The 21,184-nt window shown below is 32.1% G+C and overlaps 7 protein-coding genes and 1 non-coding gene across 8 annotated transcripts; 4 read left to right on the plus strand and 4 right to left on the minus strand.

Annotated features, from left to right (window-relative positions):
• Positions 1–495: 495 nt before the first annotated feature.
• abpA (alpha actinin) lies at positions 496–5,352 on the minus strand (the record flags this gene model as incomplete). Its single annotated transcript, XM_020575285.1, has 4 exons — positions 496–1,343; positions 1,429–2,289; positions 2,728–5,218; positions 5,302–5,352. 4 exons carry the CDS (start codon positions 5,350–5,352, stop codon positions 496–498), a joined length of 4,251 nt encoding a protein of 1,416 aa, XP_020434805.1.
• Positions 5,353–5,840: 488 nt separating this feature from the next.
• Positions 5,841–9,336, plus strand: pde3 (3',5'-cyclic nucleotide phosphodiesterase; the record flags this gene model as incomplete). Its single annotated transcript, XM_020575286.1, has 5 exons — positions 5,841–5,866; positions 7,545–8,049; positions 8,185–8,537; positions 8,644–8,737; positions 9,319–9,336. 5 exons carry the CDS (start codon positions 5,841–5,843, stop codon positions 9,334–9,336), a joined length of 996 nt encoding a protein of 331 aa, XP_020434806.1.
• Positions 9,337–9,661: 325 nt separating this feature from the next.
• On the minus strand, positions 9,662–13,456 carry dokA (histidine kinase; the record flags this gene model as incomplete). Its single annotated transcript, XM_020575287.1, is given in 6 exon segments — positions 9,662–9,753; positions 9,825–11,715; positions 11,797–12,118; positions 12,157–12,243; positions 12,512–13,254; positions 13,274–13,456. The coding sequence occupies 6 exon segments, from the start codon at positions 13,454–13,456 to the stop codon at positions 9,662–9,664; spliced, it is 3,318 nt and encodes a 1,105-aa protein (XP_020434807.1).
• A 1,879-nt stretch (positions 13,457–15,335) lies between these two features.
• Positions 15,336–16,611, plus strand: zntD (ZIP family transporter; the record flags this gene model as incomplete). Its single annotated transcript, XM_020575288.1, has 3 exons — positions 15,336–15,583; positions 15,776–16,255; positions 16,347–16,611. 3 exons carry the CDS (start codon positions 15,336–15,338, stop codon positions 16,609–16,611), a joined length of 993 nt encoding a protein of 330 aa, XP_020434808.1.
• A 203-nt stretch (positions 16,612–16,814) lies between these two features.
• PPL_04386 (copine family C2 domain-containing protein) lies at positions 16,815–17,871 on the minus strand (the record flags this gene model as incomplete). Its single annotated transcript, XM_020575289.1, has 2 exons — positions 16,815–16,928; positions 17,005–17,871. The coding sequence occupies 2 exons, from the start codon at positions 17,869–17,871 to the stop codon at positions 16,815–16,817; spliced, it is 981 nt and encodes a 326-aa protein (XP_020434809.1).
• Positions 17,872–18,496: 625 nt separating this feature from the next.
• PPL_04387 (uncharacterized protein) lies at positions 18,497–18,868 on the minus strand (the record flags this gene model as incomplete). Its single annotated transcript, XM_020575290.1, has 1 exon — positions 18,497–18,868. One exon carries the CDS (start codon positions 18,866–18,868, stop codon positions 18,497–18,499), a length of 372 nt encoding a protein of 123 aa, XP_020434810.1.
• Positions 18,869–19,246: 378 nt separating this feature from the next.
• PPL_04388 lies at positions 19,247–19,318 on the plus strand. The gene has a single exon. It is a non-coding gene; the product is annotated as a tRNA-Asp (tRNA).
• A 480-nt stretch (positions 19,319–19,798) lies between these two features.
• Positions 19,799–20,979, plus strand: PPL_04389 (CBS domain-containing protein; the record flags this gene model as incomplete). The annotated part of the gene is made up of 4 exons (XM_020575291.1): positions 19,799–19,952; positions 20,041–20,147; positions 20,220–20,341; positions 20,679–20,979. 4 exons carry the CDS (start codon positions 19,799–19,801, stop codon positions 20,977–20,979), a joined length of 684 nt encoding a protein of 227 aa, XP_020434811.1.
• Between the last annotated feature and the right edge of the window lie 205 nt (positions 20,980–21,184).

Consider the following 21,184-nt stretch of genomic DNA (forward strand, 5'->3'; position numbering starts at 1 on the left):
TGACCCTGTGTTATCATTGTCACACCAGTTGCCACCCCACATATGCATCATAAATATGTTAGTGGACGGCAAGACTTATCACAAACGTCTGCCACGCTTAAATGTAATAGTCTATTATCGTCAGTCGAGATCTTTCTCTAGAAATCAATTTAGGACATTTAAGAGGGTTTTGGACATATGAATGTTCAAAAGCATTTGGACATTGTTGCACATTTGTTTTCTATTAATTTTAAATATCTATTAGAAACATCATTACTTAACCTCAGTGCACCACTTCAAAGAATCATAAACCTCTCGGCATAAAGAAAACAAAAGATATTATGTTCAATTATGCCGAAGCAAATCAATAATATTATTATAAAAATATCTACAATTGTGACGATACCTATCAATGTAAATATATAAACTATAAAATCGCACAAAACATTATAATAAACAATAAGTAATCAATGAATTCTTTTGAAATTATTATATTTTATTTATTAGTTTGTTTGTTTAAATATGATATTTATATCTATCTTTATCGATAATTCTTCTACAGATACAAATTTTCATTGTATCTGGCTCGGGAGGATGAGTGCAGCTGAGATGTGAAGGATCGGTTGGAATCACACATGTGTAGTTATCGTGGCGGAGCGGTGCATAGTCCGACTTGACAACTTCGACTTTGTCACATGATTTCTCAAAGAGATAGAGCGTCGCCTGCTTATCGAGAAGTAAAAGTTGGTCAGCTTCATGACAGAACAACTCGACTCCTTTTCTATTCTTGGCGCAGCCATCCCTGCAATTCTGATTGGTAAGTGATAGTAGTTGGACCAACAGCTTATCGTTTGACACCTTGAAAATATTGGCTTTCGATCTAGCCGTCCTAATGGAGATATCATACTCCAGTTTCTCAGAAAGCGTATCGGATTCACGTATTGTTTCGAGCGATTCAATATTCGCATAGAACTTTGAGTATCGTCCAACAAATACAAGTCGCCAACCATGAATAATAAAACTCAACACTCCTTTGTAGATACCACGTACATTTCCACCGTTACCACGGCCAACCAGTGCCAGTGGATTCAAATGCTTCTCCCATGCAGGATCATTGTCAAATGCAACATCATCTACCACTATACTATAGACCAATTTTGGATCTGAAGCCGTTGAGAATTGATCAAAAAACGGTAGTAAATCAATCGATTCTATTTTGATGGATTTGTTCAACATGTCTGCTACCAGATTGTCATAGTCATTGGCTACAAGGTAGTCGAATTCATGTTCACAATATTCATCCCAAGTTACTTTTGGTAGAGACAATTGCATGTAAGACCATCCATCATCTTCAACTCCATTGTCTAAATAATACAATTATTTAAAATTGTTGATTAAGAAAGTAAGTATTAAAGTATTTAGTTTTGGAAATTATAATATTTAACTTACATATATCTGAAAGCTGTTTGCTTGCATTTGTAGAATGTTGAACTCTTGGTATTTCTGGATACAAACAATAGTCTTTCATCTCCATTGAATTCTGGACAAATACATCCCATGGTGTTTCCAAGTCACCCCAAGTGGGAGCAATCTTTTCATGGTAGGTACGATTGCTGATCATCCATCCCAGTCCTCCAAAGTGAGATTGGCGATTGACCGAGTACATATTTCTTGGAATACAGCTCTTTTGTACGGCATGTGTTCTCTGCTCCATATAGTTTTGTACCGGATAGGCTGCCCATCTAAAAGCATTGTCATTCCAAGAGCTAACACAAAATAGATTGCTGTCCTGCCAGAGCAACGGTTCCATCTTTGTGAAATAGTAGATGAAATCCATTGACGGAATGAGATCGTCTTCCAAGAAGATGGCAGCCGGATACTTTTCGAAAACGACAGACATCACTTCGCGATACAAACGATTGGAGTATCGGTATTTATCGATATCGCTACTAGCCACTTCATGTTCGGTGATATTCGGTTTTCGGAGTGGTTTACTATCATATAATTTCTTATTCTTTTTATTTTTATTTGTCGTCGATTTATTTTGTTGAATGTTTTGAATATCGTATTTCTCCAATATGGAATCTATTGGTTGTAGACCATCGTTGAATACTAACACTCTGTCTCTGTCCAACTCGTTAATCGACACCAAAGTTGCAAGCAAACGATCTAGATGTTTTGGTTTATTTGAAGTCAAGACAACAATTACTGGATGACTTTTAAATGGTTCTTTTTTCTTTGTCGAGCCAGCCTTCCTCGAATTTCTATAAATTGATTCGGTATTTATTACTATTTCATTTTCTTGTCTCTCTTTATATTCAAATTTAAAATAGTAAAATATATTTAAAAATAAGAATATGGAAATCAATAAAAAAAATAAATGATGTGATTTTAATATCATTATATCTATCTATCTACTACATATATAATTATTTATATTTTATATAATAAAGAAAATTTAAAACAAACAATGAATCATTTTTTTAACAATAATTATTTATTCTTCAAAAAATTATATTATTGATGAGTGTGGTGTGTGTTATTTGTTGTGTTGTTACAGGTGAGTGATCAAATTCATCAATAAAAAGGGGTGAGTGGAAAAATATAAAATAATAAACACACCCTTTAGAATATTTTAAAGTCAAACAAATAATATTTTCCTTAATTATTGAATTTACAAAAATTTATTTATATATATATTTTATTTTATTATTATTATTATTTCAATTATTATTTAATATAAAGTACCAACGAATGTATTGTAATCGTAACCTTCGGCGGTCTTTGGTAAGTTGGCCAAGAGGTATTCGACCTTTTGGGCGTCTGGAATGGCGGCACGGATTTGAGCTTCGGTGATAAAGTCTTTTCCGTCGGCCATGGTCTTGAAAGCCTCTTTGGTAGAGTCGGCGGTATCCGATCCCTTTCTGGATTTCGAGAGGTAGTCGACGAATGGCTCGAAAGCGACGTCACCGTTTTGATCGGCGATCTGGGCGATGACTGCATCCAATTGGGCGTCGGTGAGCTCCTCTCCGAGTGCCTTCAAGCACGATGAGAGCTCCAAACGGTTGAGTGAGTTGTTGTGATCCTTGTCGAAATGGTTGTAGCAAGCACGGAACTCGGCGAGCTCTTCGGCGGTGACACCGGTGTGCGACTTGGAGAGAATCTCACCTTGGATGACTTGCTCTGATTTGTTGGCGAGGGTGATGAACTTCTCCCATTTCATCTTGAGTGACTCGATGGTGAGTTGAGTGTAACGGTTATCGGTGATTTGAGCCTCATCCAATTGGTGTGACAATTGTACACAGTCGTTGAGGAGTGATTCGTTTTGTGAGGCGGCAGCCAAGACGGATTCGACGACCTTCAATTGCTCCTCGGCACTCGATGAGTTGTTCTCTGAGAGAACGCTGGTTTGTTGAGTGCAAAACTCGTTGACCTTTTGGGCGTTCTCGGCGAATGATTGGCAGAGAGCGTCGTTGTTGGTTTGGACTTGGAGTTCGTTGGCCAAAAGTCCCTTACGCTCCTCGATCGATGCCAACAAGGCGTTCCACTTGTTGCTGACGTCCTCGTAGGAAATGATTGAGTATGAGTTTTCGGCACGTCCCAAATTTCTGAGTTCTTGAGTCAAGTTGGCGAGAGCCTCCAACTCGGCGTACTGTTGAGATTGCTCTTGGAGGAACAAATCAAAGTTGGCCTGAATCTCGTTGACAACCTCAACAGAGTCGGCGTTCAATGGGTCGGAAACAGTGTCGTCGGCAGACTCGATCCAGACATTCAATTGAGCGGCACGCTTGGCAAACTCGACCAACATGTCTTCGATCTTTTGGAGCTTGGCCAACTCTTCCAACAAAGAGTTCTTGTAGGTGTCGGCGGTGGTTTGAGTCTGAGCCCATTCGTTGGCAAAGAAGTTGTCCTTCTTGGCAGAGAGAGCGGCAGTCTCAGAGTAGGCAAGTGCTTCGAGTTGTTGGAGAATCGAAGTCAAATCGGCGTTGGATTGTTGTTGCAACGACTGGTATTCACCCTCGAATGCTTCCAAGTTCTTCAACTTGGCTTGGACGGCGGTGATCGAGTCACCCAACTCGGTGGAGGTCAAGTAGGCAGACTTGGAGGCGATCCATGATTCCAACTTCTTGATGATACGGTTGTACTTTTGGAGGAGATAAGCAATTTGCTTTTGACGCTTCAACTCCTTACGGAGAGCTTCATTGTGTTCTTGCTCGTCCTTCTCCAACTTTGACCAACGTGAGTCGATGTCGACTGGCAACAAACCTTGTGGTGGAACGAATGGTTCACGGTGATTCAATTTCAATTTGGTTTGCAACGAGTTGAAGATGGTCTCGAGTTCGAGTAACTCTTGTCCTCTTGGTGGCTTCTCAGTGCTCTTGTAGGTCTTGTAGGCGGCCATGTGTTGTTGGACCGACTCGACAGAGTCACCGAAATCACGTGCACCCAAACGGTTGCTGGTGGATTCGATCCATTGGACGAGGTTGGTGGCACGGTTGATGTAGTCGGTCTTGGTTTGCTCGATCGACATGATAAAGTCGAGAACCTTGCTGACTTGCTTACCGGCGGACTCGGCCTTACGCGACGAGGCAAAGTGATGGTAGTATTGGGCGACGTAGGTCATGACGGAACGCTCGTCTGGCTTTGGGACATCGAGCATATCGCTGACGTCCAACATCTTTGGGATGTCCAATTCACGCTCGGCAATGTCGAATGCCAATTGGAGGTTTCCGGCCTTGTCTTCCTTGTTGAGTGATTCGTAGTTGATCAAATCTGGACGGTGCTTGGCGATGAGTGCGCAGAATGCCAAACCATCTTGGAAGCTTGTGTGGAAGTTGCTGACCTTCAAGTTGAATGGTGCTGGTGTGGTGCAACGTTGGACCCACAACAAGAGAGCCTCCTTGGCGGACAACTCCTCGAGCGAGATGTCTTGGATGGCGAAACGCAAAATGATGGTCCAGATCATACCGAGAGTCATCTTGAGGTTTTGGTCGACCAACTCCTCAGCACCGATACCGGCCAACTTGACACCGTGGGCTTCGATGTGCTTCAAACACAAACCGATATTTTGAATGTTGTGAATTCTCAACTTTGGATTCTTGTTGATCTTGAAGACTGGATCATTGGAGATGACCTCCAACAATTGAGCCAACTTGATACCATCGGCAAAATCTGTACCAATATTCTCAATTGACGATCCAAGCTTTCTGAGATGTGAGTTTACCCAACTTGTGAAAGTCTAGTATTAATGATAATATATTCAAAATATTAATATATAACAACTCTCAAAACCATATCATATTAGTTTATTTGATTGCTTACCTTGGTTTGAGTCTTTTCCCAAGCTTTGTCCAAAAGTGATTTATCAGCCATTGTTTATTTTATATGTGTTTTTAATTATTTATACAAAAAAAAAGGAAAAAGTGTACAAAAATATTACAAAGCTAAAAAAAAGTAAATAAAACAAAATTGATTTGAAATTAATAAGGTTAGATTAACTTGAATGAAGATTTATAAACAACTGAAATACATACAAATTAATAATATATTTTTTAATTATATTATTATTGTTATTATATTATATATATATAATTGGTTGTTGGGTTTGGAGAATGATTGATTTGTTGAGAATAAAAAAAAACTTAACTCTCAAGCTCATTTCATTTTATAAGATAAAAAATTATTGTTGTTTGAATCAAAATTTTTATTAATTGAATAAAAGTGGGTGTATTTTCAAACAAAATCGAGATTCACTTAATTTGATTGCCTAAATTAGAGGCTACTGAAAAAGAGGGCTGTTTCATCATGGAGGGTGAACTTTTTGTTTTTGAAAAAGAGTTTAATCAAAATTTTGTTTGAAAATGAAAACCCAACAATTTTTTAAATGGTTTGTTTTTTGTTTTTTTTCTACTCATTTTTTTTGATTGTGACAATTACTTTTTTTTCATTTGAAACAAATAAAATAACACCATCATCTGAAAAAAAAAAAAAAACAATTATTATGTTTTGTTTGTGATCATCATCAATTATTGTGAGCATACAATACATAATCTACTATATCTTGTTTTTGATTTTTTTTTTTTCAAACTAAATTAAATTAATTAAACCCATTAATCATGTGATTAATAATATCGGGTTTGTGGGGGAATCAAAAAAGAAAGAAAAACACTTCTGATCAATGATATCACAAAAAAGAGAGAGAGAATGAATCTCCAATTTCTCCTATTCAATTAAAATATATATTTTCATTTAAAATACTATTGTTATAAAATCGATTAGTCGATTTCATTTTATTTTTCTATATATTGTTTTCGTGTGGAAGTTCAACTTTGTTTTTGACAAACTTTAAATATGTTATAAAAATTTTTTATAAACTTATAAAGGTTTAATAAAACTTTTTTCAAAATGGTTTACATTTGATTTACTCATAAAACAGTTGACCTTTTTGCAAATTTTTAAGATTGGCACACAATATTTAAAAGTTTTTCAAAAAAATGAAAAAAACAAAAAAACCTTTGCCTCCATTTTTTTAAAAAATATTGCAACCAAATTTTAAAAAAATCTAAGTTACATAATTTTTAACAAAAGTCAGTTGGTTGTCACATTCTACAAATCAGTATTAGCATTTTTCAAGTAGTGATAGTAATAGTAGTATAATTAATATATCAGTGCAAGTAGTATAGATAATACCATTAATAGTGTAGTAGTTCGTTAAAATATAGTATTATTAGTAGATATCAAGCAAATAATAACAAAAAGAAATAAACACAAAAACAATTGCAAATCAAACTTACCAACTTAACCATAAATATCCAATATAGAGTTGGTGTTGATGCAAAAAAAAACAAAACAAAACTCACCACCCACAACATAATAACAACACACCTCAAAACTCAAACACGATTTGATTAATTTAATTTACGATCAGTCAGTGAGAGTGGATATATATAATATTATTTAATAAATCAATACAATTTAAATTAATAAATAAAGAGCAGAGCAAGATAGAAGTCCTCTTTACATTGATCCCATCTAAATCTTATCAACATAACAACAACAACAACAACATTACCAGCAACAGTAACAATATTTGCAATTAATAGTATAAACTATTTTATTATACTCTGAAATCTTCAATTCAACAACAATTGTATACATATAAATATAAAATTTAAAAAAAAAACAAAAAAAACAGAAAGTTTACGCTATTTTTTTTTTTAAAAAAAAATATTGTAGTTTTTGTTGCTTCAAAAAAAAAAAAAAAAAAAAGTTTCATATTATTTTTTTTAAATAATAATAATAATAATAGAACAAACAGATAAAACAACTATACAATTCTATAAATAATATTACTATTTAAATCAATCTCAAACTCAATTTACAATTTAAAATTTCTATTTATATATATATATAGTTGAAAATATATATTTATATATTGTTTATATATATATTTATATATCATATTATAAATAAGAAAAAAAGAAAAAAAAAAAAAAAAACTTAAAAATCAATCATCAAAAACTGGAGTACATAAAATCTTGTTTTGGTTTTTTGTTTGGTGTGAGCAATTCATCGACGACGACGCCCGCCGACAACAACGAATCTCAAAACAAATCTTCACCAAACAACGACGATATAGCCGAACAACAACATCAAAAAAATAAAAATCAAAATCAACAACAGAACGGTGATTTAAATCCAAAATCACCTGATGTAAATTTAAATAGTAATAAGAATAACAACAGTAATAATAGTAGCAGCAGCAGTAATAATAGTAGTAGCAGTAATAATAATAATAATAATAATATAAAAGATATGTTTTCAATTGATTTTTCATCTTGGTCAAGGAATAAAGATGAATTGGTAGATTTTTCAGTTTCAATGTTTGAGGAGGTCGGACTCAACAAAGAGTTCAACTTGCAGCACGATACACTGGTTTCCTACATCTCAACGGTAAAGACCTTCTACAGAGACAATCCATTCCATTCTTTCTATCATGCCGTCACTGTCACGCAAATGGTTTTTCTCATGATCTCTCAAACCGAACTTAAAAACTTTTTATCACCTATCGTAAGTGTTACAACAATTTGTTAACAATGTTTATGTTCTTCTTAGTATAGTATATGACAGACAACCTAACTAACTAACTCAACTCTTGTTTTGTTTATGTTTTTGTTTTTTTTGTTTTTTTTTTTTAAACTAAAGGAAAAACTTTCATTGTTAATTGCAGCGATATCACACGATTTGGATCATCCAGGTTTGAATAACAGATTCCAAATCAATATTAAATCAGAACTTGCATTGCAGTACGATAACAAGTCTGTGCTGGAGAATCATCATTTGTCACAGTGTTTAAGATTACTCAGAGATACCAAGGCCGGTCAATCACTACTCTCCAGTCTGACAGAGGACGAAAGAGCTATCATCTTTGAAAAAGTTAGAATCATGATTTTGGCCACTGATATGGAGCAACATTTCGCCTATAAACAGAAATTCGATGAACTGATACCTATTTTCTCGTGGGATAACCAAGAGCATAGAGATTTGTTATTTATAATGTATGTTAACGACAATATTGCTATTTTAAATAGTAGCATGTTCATTCTTTCATTTATTAATTAATTATAACCTTTTTTCTTGTTAATTATTATTATCATTGTTTAGGTTATTAAAATCAGCTGATATCTCCAATGAATTAAGATCATTTGAAATTTCAAACAAGTGGGCCAATGCTTTAATGGAAGAGTTTTTTGCACAGGTAATTACATTTATCTTATTAACAAACTACACGAGTTTGATTTGTCTAATTAGTATATTAATATGATCTTCTATTTTTGTTATATTTTTTTATTCATTGCTAATTATTAACAGAGTGATCTCGAAAAAGAGAATAACCTGCCTTTGACACCATTTATGTTGAGAGAGAAAGTAGTATTGAATAGCACACAGGTTTCTTTTATCGATAAGTTCCTGTTGCCTTCGTATCAAGCTTTGCAAAACATACTACCATCATTAGGTGTATATGTAGATAGAATCATTCAAAATAGAAACAACTGGTTGAGCACCGAGCAATGAACGAACAACAACAACAACTTTCGAAACCAACTTCATACCAAAAACTTTGCCAAATAGTCAGTCAACCAACCAACCAACCAATCAACCAACAAACTCCAGCCACCAATTATTATTTCATTCAAATGAGATCTAGCCAATTAAACCATTTATAAATCAACAACAAACAATTTCACTACGAAAAGGATTTGGTCACAAAGTTAACTTTATATCAAAAAGTTGACTGTGTGTTCACAACAATCATGCAATCCTAATATAAATCAAAAGCAATACCATTTTGCTTAAGCATCAAACAAGCAAACAAAATCAAATATCAATAGAAAGTAATCAATTAAAACAATCAAATAGCAACCTTCTAATACAATCTTTCAACAAAACAACAAACAAACAAACAAACAAACAATTATTCACATTTCAAATGTTTATCAACAACAACAACAACAATCTTGGTTTTCTTTCTTCGAGAAAAGGGTTGTGCTATGATAACATCATCATCATTTTTTGTACAAGAAGAAATAACTTCAAAATTATTATTATTATTGTTGTTCAATAAAATAATAAATTATTTGTAAACAAACAATATGATTTAAATGATATTGTAGTATATATTTTATTTATCTTTATTATTCTCCAACGTTTCATTATCAATGTGATTAACAAATGCTTGTGATTCATTCAAAGGATAGAAAAAGTGTTTTGGTTCTAAAGTTAATGATAATGATATAGTTAGTTAAATGAAAATAAATCTGTACTATCTATCTATTTATACATACCTTCTTTAGGTAACCATTTCAAAAGAGTACTCTTAAGTGAATCAATTTTAACTGGTTTTGCCAAGTAATCATCCATTCCAGCCATTTTACATTGTTCTTCGGCCGATGGCTTTGAGTTTGCTGTCATTGCGATGATTGGAATTCTCTGGTGTTTCGGCTCTAGCTCTCTTATCACCCTGGAGCAGGTGAATCCGTCCATCGAAGGCATCTGGACATCCATTAGAATCAAACTAAACTGACACTCTTGCGTGTTGGTCAGTATCTCAAGAACCTTTCTTCCGTTGCATCCCACGATCGGGTAGTAACCAAGTTTATCGAGTTGTCTAACGATCACCTTGATATTGACATCGTTATCCTCGGCAACTAAAATACATCGTTTATCTTTACGCTCGATAGCAACTCCCATTGGATCGTCGATCTTCAAAATGCTACTTCCACTGCTACCACTGCTGATCGTTGCACTCGATGCATTCGAGAGTCTTCTAGTGATAGAGTGTATCAGTTTGGTGTATCTAATCGGTTTGAGAAGATACGATGCAATCTGAGGGTGAGCCGACCACGATGACTTGTAGTCACGTCCGTATATGATCACTCGCTCGGTGGTGACTTGATCCAACATTGACTTTATTGCGGTGGATTGATCCGAGATGATCAATGCATCGAATGGTGCGTCGGTAGTCTTGGCGTGATTGAACAAGTTCAGTGCAGTCTCCATGTTGTTGGTTTCGATCGATTCGAATTGCACTGTGCTCAGCATCGAGTGGAAAGACATTCTAAGTTTCTGATTGGCTTCGACAACCAAGATCTTCTTTCGATCCTTTGAAAACTGGTTGAATTCAGGGAAGAAGAATTGGTTGGCCGCCGGCACACTGCTCGGCAAATAGGCAGGTGCAGCAACCAACAACTTGAGGGAGAACCAAAAACATGAACCTTTTCCTACTTTGCTTTCATAGCTGATGTTTCCGCCCATCAAACCGACCAAATCTCTACAAATAGAGAGTCCAAGACCGGTTCCACCGTACTTTCTTGATGAAGATCCATCGACTTGGCTGAAAGGTTGGAACAGCTGTTCAGAGACAGAGTCCGGTATACCGATTCCTGTATCTTTGACAGAGAATCTAAGTGAAACTTGATCACCTGATTCATATTCTGTCGAGATCTCTAGAACAACATGACCAGACTCTGTAAATTTGAGTGCATTATGTACCAAATTGATGAGAACTTGACGGATGAAACGACTGTCACCATAGAGCATTGGAGGTACTGGGGACTGTCTTCCAATAATGAAAATTAAATCTATTCCTTTCTTGTTGGCTAGTTCTCCTTGTAGATTGAGCACTTCCTCTACGATGGAGATCAACTCAAACTCGACAATCTCCAGGGTCAGCTTGCCAGCTTCGATCTTTGAAAAGTCAAGAATGTCGTTGATCAAATTGATGAGGCCGTCGATCGATCGCTTAATAGTCTCTGCACTGTCACGTTGATTCGGAGTTAGACCGGAATCCAGGAGCAATTGGGTCATACCTAGAATACCGTGACACGGTGTTCTAAGCTCATGTGAGATGTTTGCAATGAACTGTGACTTTAGCTTGGTTGCCTTGATAGCAGACTCCTCAGCCTGTCTATATCTCGACAAGTCAAATACAAATGTAATACATTGCTCGTCACTACCATCAACCATTGCTGCGGTGATCAAGATCGGTACTTTCTTTCCATTCTTATGGAAATAGGCTTTTTCAATTGGTTGGCACCATCTCTTTGCTTTCAATTCTTGAAGAGCACGCGCCGAAATTTCAAAGTACTCTGGTGGAGTTATCAACATCCAATCCACCTTACCCTGTTCCAAATCCTGTCTTGAATATCCAATAATCGATAGCAATGCATCATTTGCCTACAACGGTTGAACATAACAAAGCAACTTTATTAATATCCAAAAAAAATAGTTTCGTTTGATACAAAGCATTGTACTTACATCCATAACTAATCCTTTTAATGTTGAAAACATAACACCTAGTAAAGATAATCTAAATAAAATATTATAGGTATCTCTACACTTTTGGAATGTTTTCAGGTGTTCCTCTGCTAGTACTATTTTCTTTTGTTCGATCATACTCTCGAATGAACCTGAACTGATGTTATCGAGATCCAGCGAAAGTACGGATTTAGATTGTTGTTGTTCGTAGAGTTCCTTAAAGTTGTTGTACATTGAATCGAGATTGACTTGTGACTTGACACTGACAATCGATCCCTCGTTCATCAGGTAGCTATGAGAGATACCGACCCATCCTATGATTCTATTCCTAGTGTCACGCACAGGATTGCCTTTAAACACATAGAGAATATAGTTCTTATCGGGCAAGTAGAACCAGTAAACGAAATCCAAATGATTGGTTGACATCTTTCGTATAGTGTTGAATTGCTTTTTGAAAATGAGCTGGTTCCTCGGGTGTACAAATAATATGAAATCATCGAGTGACTGTCCTTCACACTTAAATTCGTTGCTTCCCAGTTTCTTAAAGTGAAACAACTCGCCCGAGAGATCACAACGCCAAACAATAGCTGGAAGTTTCGCCATTAAATTGGATAGAGTATCGAATTGGTGTCTAACAGCAGGATATATAAAATGTGAAATTGGTAAATTATTATTGTTATTGTTATTTTTTAGTTGGTTGTTATTATTATTATACAAAAGTTGTTTATCTTCAAAAATAGTTGGTTGTATTGATTTTAGAGTCGGTGAAGTTATTATTCCATTACTGTTTAGATACTGTTGGTTTTGTTGTTGTTTGACGTATTCAGGTTCGTCGATTACTTCCTCTATTGATTCGAATATACATGAGCAACCATCTGAGAAAGCTACTACGTTCATGATGGCGCGATATTGTTGCTTGGTGACCAGATTGTTCATGATTACATCTTGTTTTATCAGCTTCTTCTCTTCGTATGCAATTTGGATGCATTCCACTACCGATTCAAACTGGCGTTGTTCCGCTGCTTCTGCTGATGACGCCGCGCGATAGTTTTCATACGACCGTTTATTGTCAATCGAGATAATAGGATCGAATCTACTGATGATGAATTTCATGTGGCTGGAAGGACGTCTCGTTGTTCTGAAAGGAGGCGGTGAATTTGTATTGGAAAGAGGTGTAGGAGTAGAGGTGGTTGGCGTGCTCTGTGTATTTTGATTTGGCGTTGAACTTAATGAAAATGCAGGAATTGGATTGGAAAAAGCAGAGGATGATGACGATAGAGTTGGTGATGTTGTTGTGGTGGTTGGCATCGATGATGACGATGCCGATGTTAAAATCGGTGATTGTGGAGGTGTTGGCATTCGAATGATAGAATCAATCAGTTGTTCCGATGTACACTCCAGCTTAGTAGTTATATTGTTATTGGCGATGCCAGAGAATATGAAATCATCGTGATCCTGCTTTATATTGATTAGTAACATTGGAATTTCCAAAACTTGAATTAATTTTTGCTGAATTCATCAAATCTGATTGTGAAGCAACACCACCACCAACTCCACTACCACCGATTGACTGCTGATCAGCGACAACACAATCCAAATCTGTAATAGTGAATTGTGATATACCATTGATTGTATCATTTGCATCCAATGGATAATCCATTGTTTGTTTTTTTAAATAAAAATATTAAAAAAAAAATATATATATATATATAAATAAAATAACGAACGACTGTTGTTTTGTTTTGTTTTGTTTTTATTACTAAAAATACTAATACAATATATGTATGCTACAATAATAATATTATAAAGATAAAGATAAATTTAAAGATATATAAATAATATATATAATATTCGGTTTTGTTTTGTTTTGTTTTTAAAATAAAAAAGAACACTGGTGTTCTATGGTGGACCTAATGGTAAAACATGTTTGTTTTTTGGTTTGTTTGTAGATTAACTAGTAATTACTCTATTTTATTTTTCGTTAATTTCATTGACACATTCAGAATGTTTCATTTCACAATTTGAGGTTGTTCTGTTGGTATCACAAGTTGACTCAACTGTGGTTGTGGCGAGATGAATGATTCTAAACATATGTCTAGATGGCAGTGGGGGAGGTTCCCCTTTTAAAATCACACAATATATGTTAACGTGGTTGGTTCAAGATGAAACATATCTCAACTAAACCTCCCCCTTTTCACTTTTTTTTTGATTATTTATATTTATTTTTTTTTTTTTTTTTGTTTTTTTTTTGTCTGAAAAAATAAATAAAAACCCAACCACAATAAAACTAAAAATCTTTGGAAGAGAACACCTGTGATGTTATTCTGCCTATGATTTTATTCACCATATACAAAAACCAATGCAAGCCCCAAAAAAAAAAACGAGATATATTAAATTATCTTATCAACAAATTGCAAAAAATTTTTTTTATTTAAATAATTATCAACTTTTGTTGTTTTCAATATAATTCTTAACTTCAATCAATCAATATTATATCTATTTTTGCAAAAACATAGGGCTTAAATCGATCTAATTTTAGAATGCACATATTATTATCTTTTTAATTTATCAATCATACAAACAAAACTAATAAGTTCACAAAAAAAAAAAGAAAGAGAAAACTGCAATTTATTTAAACAAATAGTTGAATAGTAGATTAATTTCATTAGTTGCTTTTTTTAAAGGGAAATGAAATTTTCAAAGGAGTGGTATAAAAATAAGTATTGATCAAATATTTGAGTTGAGGAATAGTCAAGATAACTGACATGAGTAAAATCATTGGTTTGGTCAAAATTTAATATAAAAAAACACACACACAACACACATTTATGAAAAACAATAAATTTGTCAATGTGTGCATTATTTCAAATAGTAGATCTTTTTTTCATTAACTCACTATTTCTTATTCTATTTGATTTTAATAGTAATAAAATAGAAGTTGTAGTTGAAATTAAATTTCTTGTTTTACAAATTGACGTCGGAAAGCGAAGTGTATTGAAATAAACAAAATTAAAAATTTTATTAAACTAAAAAAAGATAATAAATACTGCTAGCAGATTTAAATTAGAATATTAATTTAAATAGTAGTATAATACTAATAATAATAAATAAATATAATAATAGTAATCATACATCTTTAGACCTAGTCAGGGAGATATTTTTAATACAATACTATTAAATAATATATATTTGGAATTTAAAAAGATAAGATTCACATTTTTTTTTTATTTAAATTTAATATTATAATATTTATAACTCGAGTGGTCTTAAAATTTATTGATTAATAAGAAAAATAATAATAAATAAAATTATTGTAAATAATAAATTGCTAGTTAGTTATTATTTTAATTATGATTAGTTAAATTAATAAATATATACATTTTTATTTATATTTTTTTATAAGTAATAATTTAAAAGATAAAAAAATAAAGAAGGTATAGAAAAAGAAGAAAAGATTGGTATGTTTTTATTTAATATTTATATCCAGGTTTAATAAAAATTAATTTCTCATTGCTATTTAGACGAACAGTGTTTGGAGAATGACATTGTCAACATTAGATATCAAATTGATATCGATATGTTCATTGTTTACCTTTAGTTTAATATTTGGTTTGATACCTTATTTCATAAAAAGAAGAAAGAACCAAAGTAAAACGAATGTAGTCCTATCTTTTTGTAATTCTTTTAGTGGTGGTGTTTTCTTTGGTGCCGGAATGTTACATCTATTTGCTGATTCAACGCTAGGTCTCTATGTATATAGTCAACGATTCAATAATTATCCAATATCGTATTTATCAAAATATTAAACCATTGTAAACTTTAAACTTTAAACATATTAATATAATCAATTTGTTTATTCCTTTTAAAAATAAAATTATAGTGCATTTTGTTTATGTATTGGATTTCTATTTATTTTCTTTTTGGAAATATTTATACATTCACTTTTAAAAAGAATATCAATTAATAAAATCAAAAATAGTAGTAATAGTAATAATAATAATAGTAGTAGTAATAATAATAGTAATTATAGTAATAATAATAAAGATAATAGTATAAAAACATCCGATAATTCTACAACAATAATATATTACGATGAAAATGAAGCTTTAAATAAGAAACAAATCAATGGTGGTTGTACAGATGATGAAGATCAAGAGTCGCTACTTGGAAATAATATTAATAGCAATAGTACTAGTGATGATTACGATGATAATGTTGATAGTAATGGTAGTAGTCATAATCACCACCACCACGACATATCTAGGAAGATGAAGGATAGTTATATACCATATATTTTAGTGATTGGATTATCAGTACATTCACTATTCGAAGGCATAGCACTTGGTGTTCAAAATACACAAGTTCGAATTCTAGATATATTGGTGGCTATTTTCGCACATAAATTCCTTGCCTCATTTGCATTAGGTGTAAATATTGTACAATCAAAAAGTGATAATACGTATGTACTAGATTAAATTTAATCCTTTTAATCAAAAAATAAATATAAAGTACTAACAATTTAAATTAATCACAAATAAATATGTCAATAGATCATTCTTAAAGATATTTACATTAATATTAATATTCTCAATAGCATCACCTATTGGATCTATCATTGGATTGTTAGTTTCCAACTTGGATTGTACATTGGCATCGTCGATACTTCAAGGAGTAGCGAGTGGAACGTTTCTCTATATATCGGTGATCGAAATCATACCAAGAGAAATCAATCATCAGAGTAAACATCTGGTGTTGAAATCGATATTATTACTCTTTGGTTTTTCGATCATGGCAATCGTTGCACTCTGGATATAATAAATATTATATATTATGTACATTAAACTAAACTTATCCAATTATAATAAAAATAATCTATCATGATTTTTAAACTAACTAAAGTCTATTAATAATAATATTATTTATAGTTTTACTATTTTTAAAAGTTTATTTTAAATTATCGCGGCTTGTACAAATTGAAAAAAAAAAAAAAAACTTTTGATTCCTTTCTAAACATCTTTCTAAACAGGTCCACATCTCATGATTTCAATTGAACCAGCGGTATTTGAGAAACCGATTCTCTTTTTGTTGACTAATCTTAACTCTTTCATAATTGCCAACTCACGTAATGTTGACTATAAATGATGGTGATTATATTATTAGTTAGTTATCTTTACTTATATATATTTATAAAATAGTAAGTATACTTACAACACCTGAACCAATGAAATCATGATTACCGTTGGAATCCCAATCCCAACATTCAATTTTGATTGGTCTCTCCAAGTTACCTCCACACAATTGGTAGAGTGACAATGTGATTGGTGCAAACGTTGGATTCTGATTGTCGTGATGAGTCTCTGTTCTGTGAATGACGATCCAATCGCTCGATGAACCACCACCACGTTCATCTACATAACCTTGATGTCCTTTGTTTGCATATTGGTTTCTGGGAATGGAGATGGTAAGGAATGGGTCACTCTTTGAGAATACGTCTTTACGATCCAATCGACAACCACGGAGATGCAAGAGGTATGGAACGTCCGCTACACCCATTACAGGTGCAACGACACCGACACCAACACCGACACCGATCGACGGTGTGACAACTGGCATTGGCGCGGCGACACTCATCGGTGCCGACAATCCGTACGATGGGTATGGAGCAGAGACGGCACCGTATGTGTTGTATGGCTGTTGGTATGCACTGTATGCACTGCTTGTGTAACCGGGATAGGCAACAGGTGGTGCAGCAGTGCTAATAGAGGTGGCAGTGGAGTATGATGTTGTCGAGCTACTGTAGGGCGATCCATATTGCTGTGGTGGGAGTTGTGAAGGATTATATTGTTGTTGTGGTGGATATTGTTGTTGTGGTGGATATTGTTGTTGTTGTGGTGGGTAACCTCCATATCCTTGTTGTGGAGGGTATCCTGTATTCTGTGGTTGCTGTGGAGGATAGTTATATTGTCCCGGTGCACCATATCCTCCTGGCTGTTGTTGTTGTTGTTGTTGTTTCGCCAAATTAGGTGTTTCCTGTGACGGATAATTATATTGTCCTGGTGCTGGATAGTTTGACATGTTATGTTCTAAGATCTTTTATATCTACCTTTGTTTGGGTAATTTATGATTGTGTGACGATGAAATGATGTATGTGTTTGTTTTATAAAAAAATAAAATAAAAATAAAAATCGATTTATCAAAAATGTGATTTTAAAAATAAAAAGTATTCACAATATAATGTATATAAATAAAAATAATAAATACAAATATTATTAAAGTTTTAATATACAAATAATATTTAATTAATTTTAAATAAAAAAAGAATGAATGATAGAAAACAAAAAAAAATTATAAAAAAAAAAAAACAAGAGGTTGACACAACCAAATTTTGGGTAAAATTGCAATTTTTTTTTAATCACATTTTTGCACAAGTGAAAGCAACAAAAAATGACACTTTGTATTTTTTTATTTTGGGCTACATCATCTTGAAATATTGGGAACAAGATGTTTAGATATTAGACATTCAGAAGTGAACATCTTTTTTTAGTTTATTTAAATTAAAATTTTAGTAAAATGTTTTTATTTATGTTTGTTTTTTTTGTTTAAATCTGTACATTTGTATTTATTTGTGTTTTGTTGTTGTTTTGTAATATTAAATAAGTATACATTTAATTATTTTTATTATATTTGTATTTTCTTTAATTTAATGTGCAATACTACATTCTAAATCTTTCTTTAAAAAGTTATCGTAGAATTGAGGAGTTAGTTGGTTGTAGATACGATTGGTTTCGAAGAGGATGAGATGACCACAGTCAGAGAACCCGAATGTTAGGTTCCAATGAGTATCTATTCCATAGAAATCTTTTCCCGGTAATTGTACTTCTAGCATGTAAAGACTACACTGTTCATCGGTATGTATTGTTTTTGGCTTGAGTGAATGTCGGTCCAACAATCTAAGAATGTCACGTCGTTCAATATCGAATTCCGAGTTCTTCTCACACCAGTCCAATATAGTTTTTTTCAACTCCTTATCACTAGAGATTAACTCCCAATTGATTTTAATTACACGATCCATCTTTTCTATCTACGAATAATAATATTGTTGTTAAGTTATTGTTTTAAAAAATTAAATTAAATTAATGGTTACTGAATCAATATTTTATAATAATTGGTGATAGCAATAGAAATAATTTATTTTAATTTAATTAAATTTAATTTAAAGTGTGAACTATTAATTATTTGCAAAAAAAAAAACCAAGAAATTTCCTGTTTGGGAAGAGAACACGTTATAATTAATTATACATAATATGTATGATAATTTTGATTAAATAAATAATCATTTACAATAAAGCATTGGAAACTATTGTAGTAAATATTATGTTTGTAATTTAAATTTTAAAAAAATAAGGTTAAATATCAAAAAGCTTTTTTCCATTTGATCAATATCAATATCTCCCCTTTGGTCTAGTGGTGAGGATTTTCGCCTGTCACGCGAAAGGCCCGGGTTCAATTCCCGGAAGGGGAGTAAAATTTTATTGGAAACTGGGAGATTTCATTACCGCATGCGGTTAATTGAAAAAACAAAACCAAAAATTAGGGAAAGATAAATAAATAAAATGTAATTAAACAGATATTAAATATAGGTTAATATACCTGCAATTTGTTGATTGATCATTATTCAACAAATCTTTTTTTGAATAAAAAAATATTAAATATGTTTAATTTTTTTTGCAAATTTTTTCAAATTTCTCTGTAAAGTTGATTTACGTATTAAAAATAATTTTAAATTGTTTTTTTTTTTTTATTTTTGTGTGAAGTTGTCGATGAAAAAAATACCAAAAGAGGTAATAATGTGTGTTATTTTATGTATTTTATTTTATTTTATAATTAATTTATTTTCATTTATTTACTTGAGAGTTTCATTTACTTAAATTTTATAGATAGAAAACAATAAATAAATAAATAAATAATAAATAATATAGAAAAATAGATATCAATATTAATAATGGCTAGTAGATTACCAAATGTAACCAATGTATTGGTAAAACATTTAATGACAAAGACAATTTATAGTGTTTCTATGGATTCTACTTTAGATATGGCATTGAAATGTTTGAATACTCATTCAATTCATAGAATTCCAGTTATTGATGATGATGGTAGGTATTATAGATATATATATATATTTAAAGTTAATATTATTTTTTTAATATTTAATAATAATCTTAAATTTTTATACTATCTTAGGAAATCTTAAAGGAATTATTACAGATAGAGATTTAAGATTAGCATGCGATAGTCCTTTCCTACCAGAATCAAATGAAGAAAGAGTTATGAAACTATCTCAACATAAAGTAATTATATATTTATTTTTTTATTTAATTAATAATTTGAAACTAATAGATATCTTATACAATCAAAAATAGGTTTCTCAAGTAATGAAAAACAATCCTTTGACAATTGAAGAGAATTCACCAGTTGTCGATGTTGCTAAATTGCTTCGTGTTTCTGATGTCGGTGGACTTCCTGTAGTAGATAACAATGGAAAGTTAGTAGGAATGTGCACTCGTTCTGATCTATTGGATCTATTAATTAGAATCTTAGAACCAGTTCCACCTGCACAATAAAAAAAAATACTATCACCCCAATATTTTTTAAATTTTAATTGTTATTCTTTCATGATGGTCTTCAAACCTATTCTTATATAGTTTCTACTAAAATTAGATTAAATAATGATTTTAATGTGTAAAAATAGTGTTAATAGTAGTGGTATAACTTAAATTTAATAATTTAAAATTTTAATTTTTTTATTATAATTTTTACATCTTTATTTTACTTTTATTACATATTAAATTGTATTGATTATATTATCATTTTTTTAATAGATATAAAATAACTATGAAAATCTTTTTAACAATTATTTTACTCTTTTTGATATTCAATTTATCATTGACAGCCCAAGGCGAGTCTGCAATTGAATGTCCACAACTTCAAATGCCAGAGTGTAAAGGCGACCAGGAGTTGGTTTCTAAGAAAGGTGCCGATGGTTGTACCTACTCAGAGTGTGTGCCTTTGGTAAAGCATAGACCATGTCCGCAATATAGAATTTCAAAGTGTCCAGAAGGACAAAGAGTACAAACAACTATGGATAGAGGATGTAGTATTGATAAGTGTGTAAAGATATAAATACAAGTATAAATCACCTGTCTTTTATTATCTCAAAACAAACAACAACATTTATTAAATAAAATCATCATTATTATTTTAATCATTCTGTAGATTATTATAATCATTTAAATATAAAGATAATGTTTTTACATTTTGTTTTATAAAGGTTTTATGTTATTTTATTTATTCAATAAAGTTTTACAATTATGTAATCGACGTCGTT

Source organism: Heterostelium album, assembly GCF_000004825.1.
Source record: "Heterostelium album PN500 unplaced genomic scaffold PPL_contig9, whole genome shotgun sequence".
NCBI lineage: Eukaryota > Evosea > Eumycetozoa > Acytosteliales > Acytosteliaceae > Heterostelium > Heterostelium album.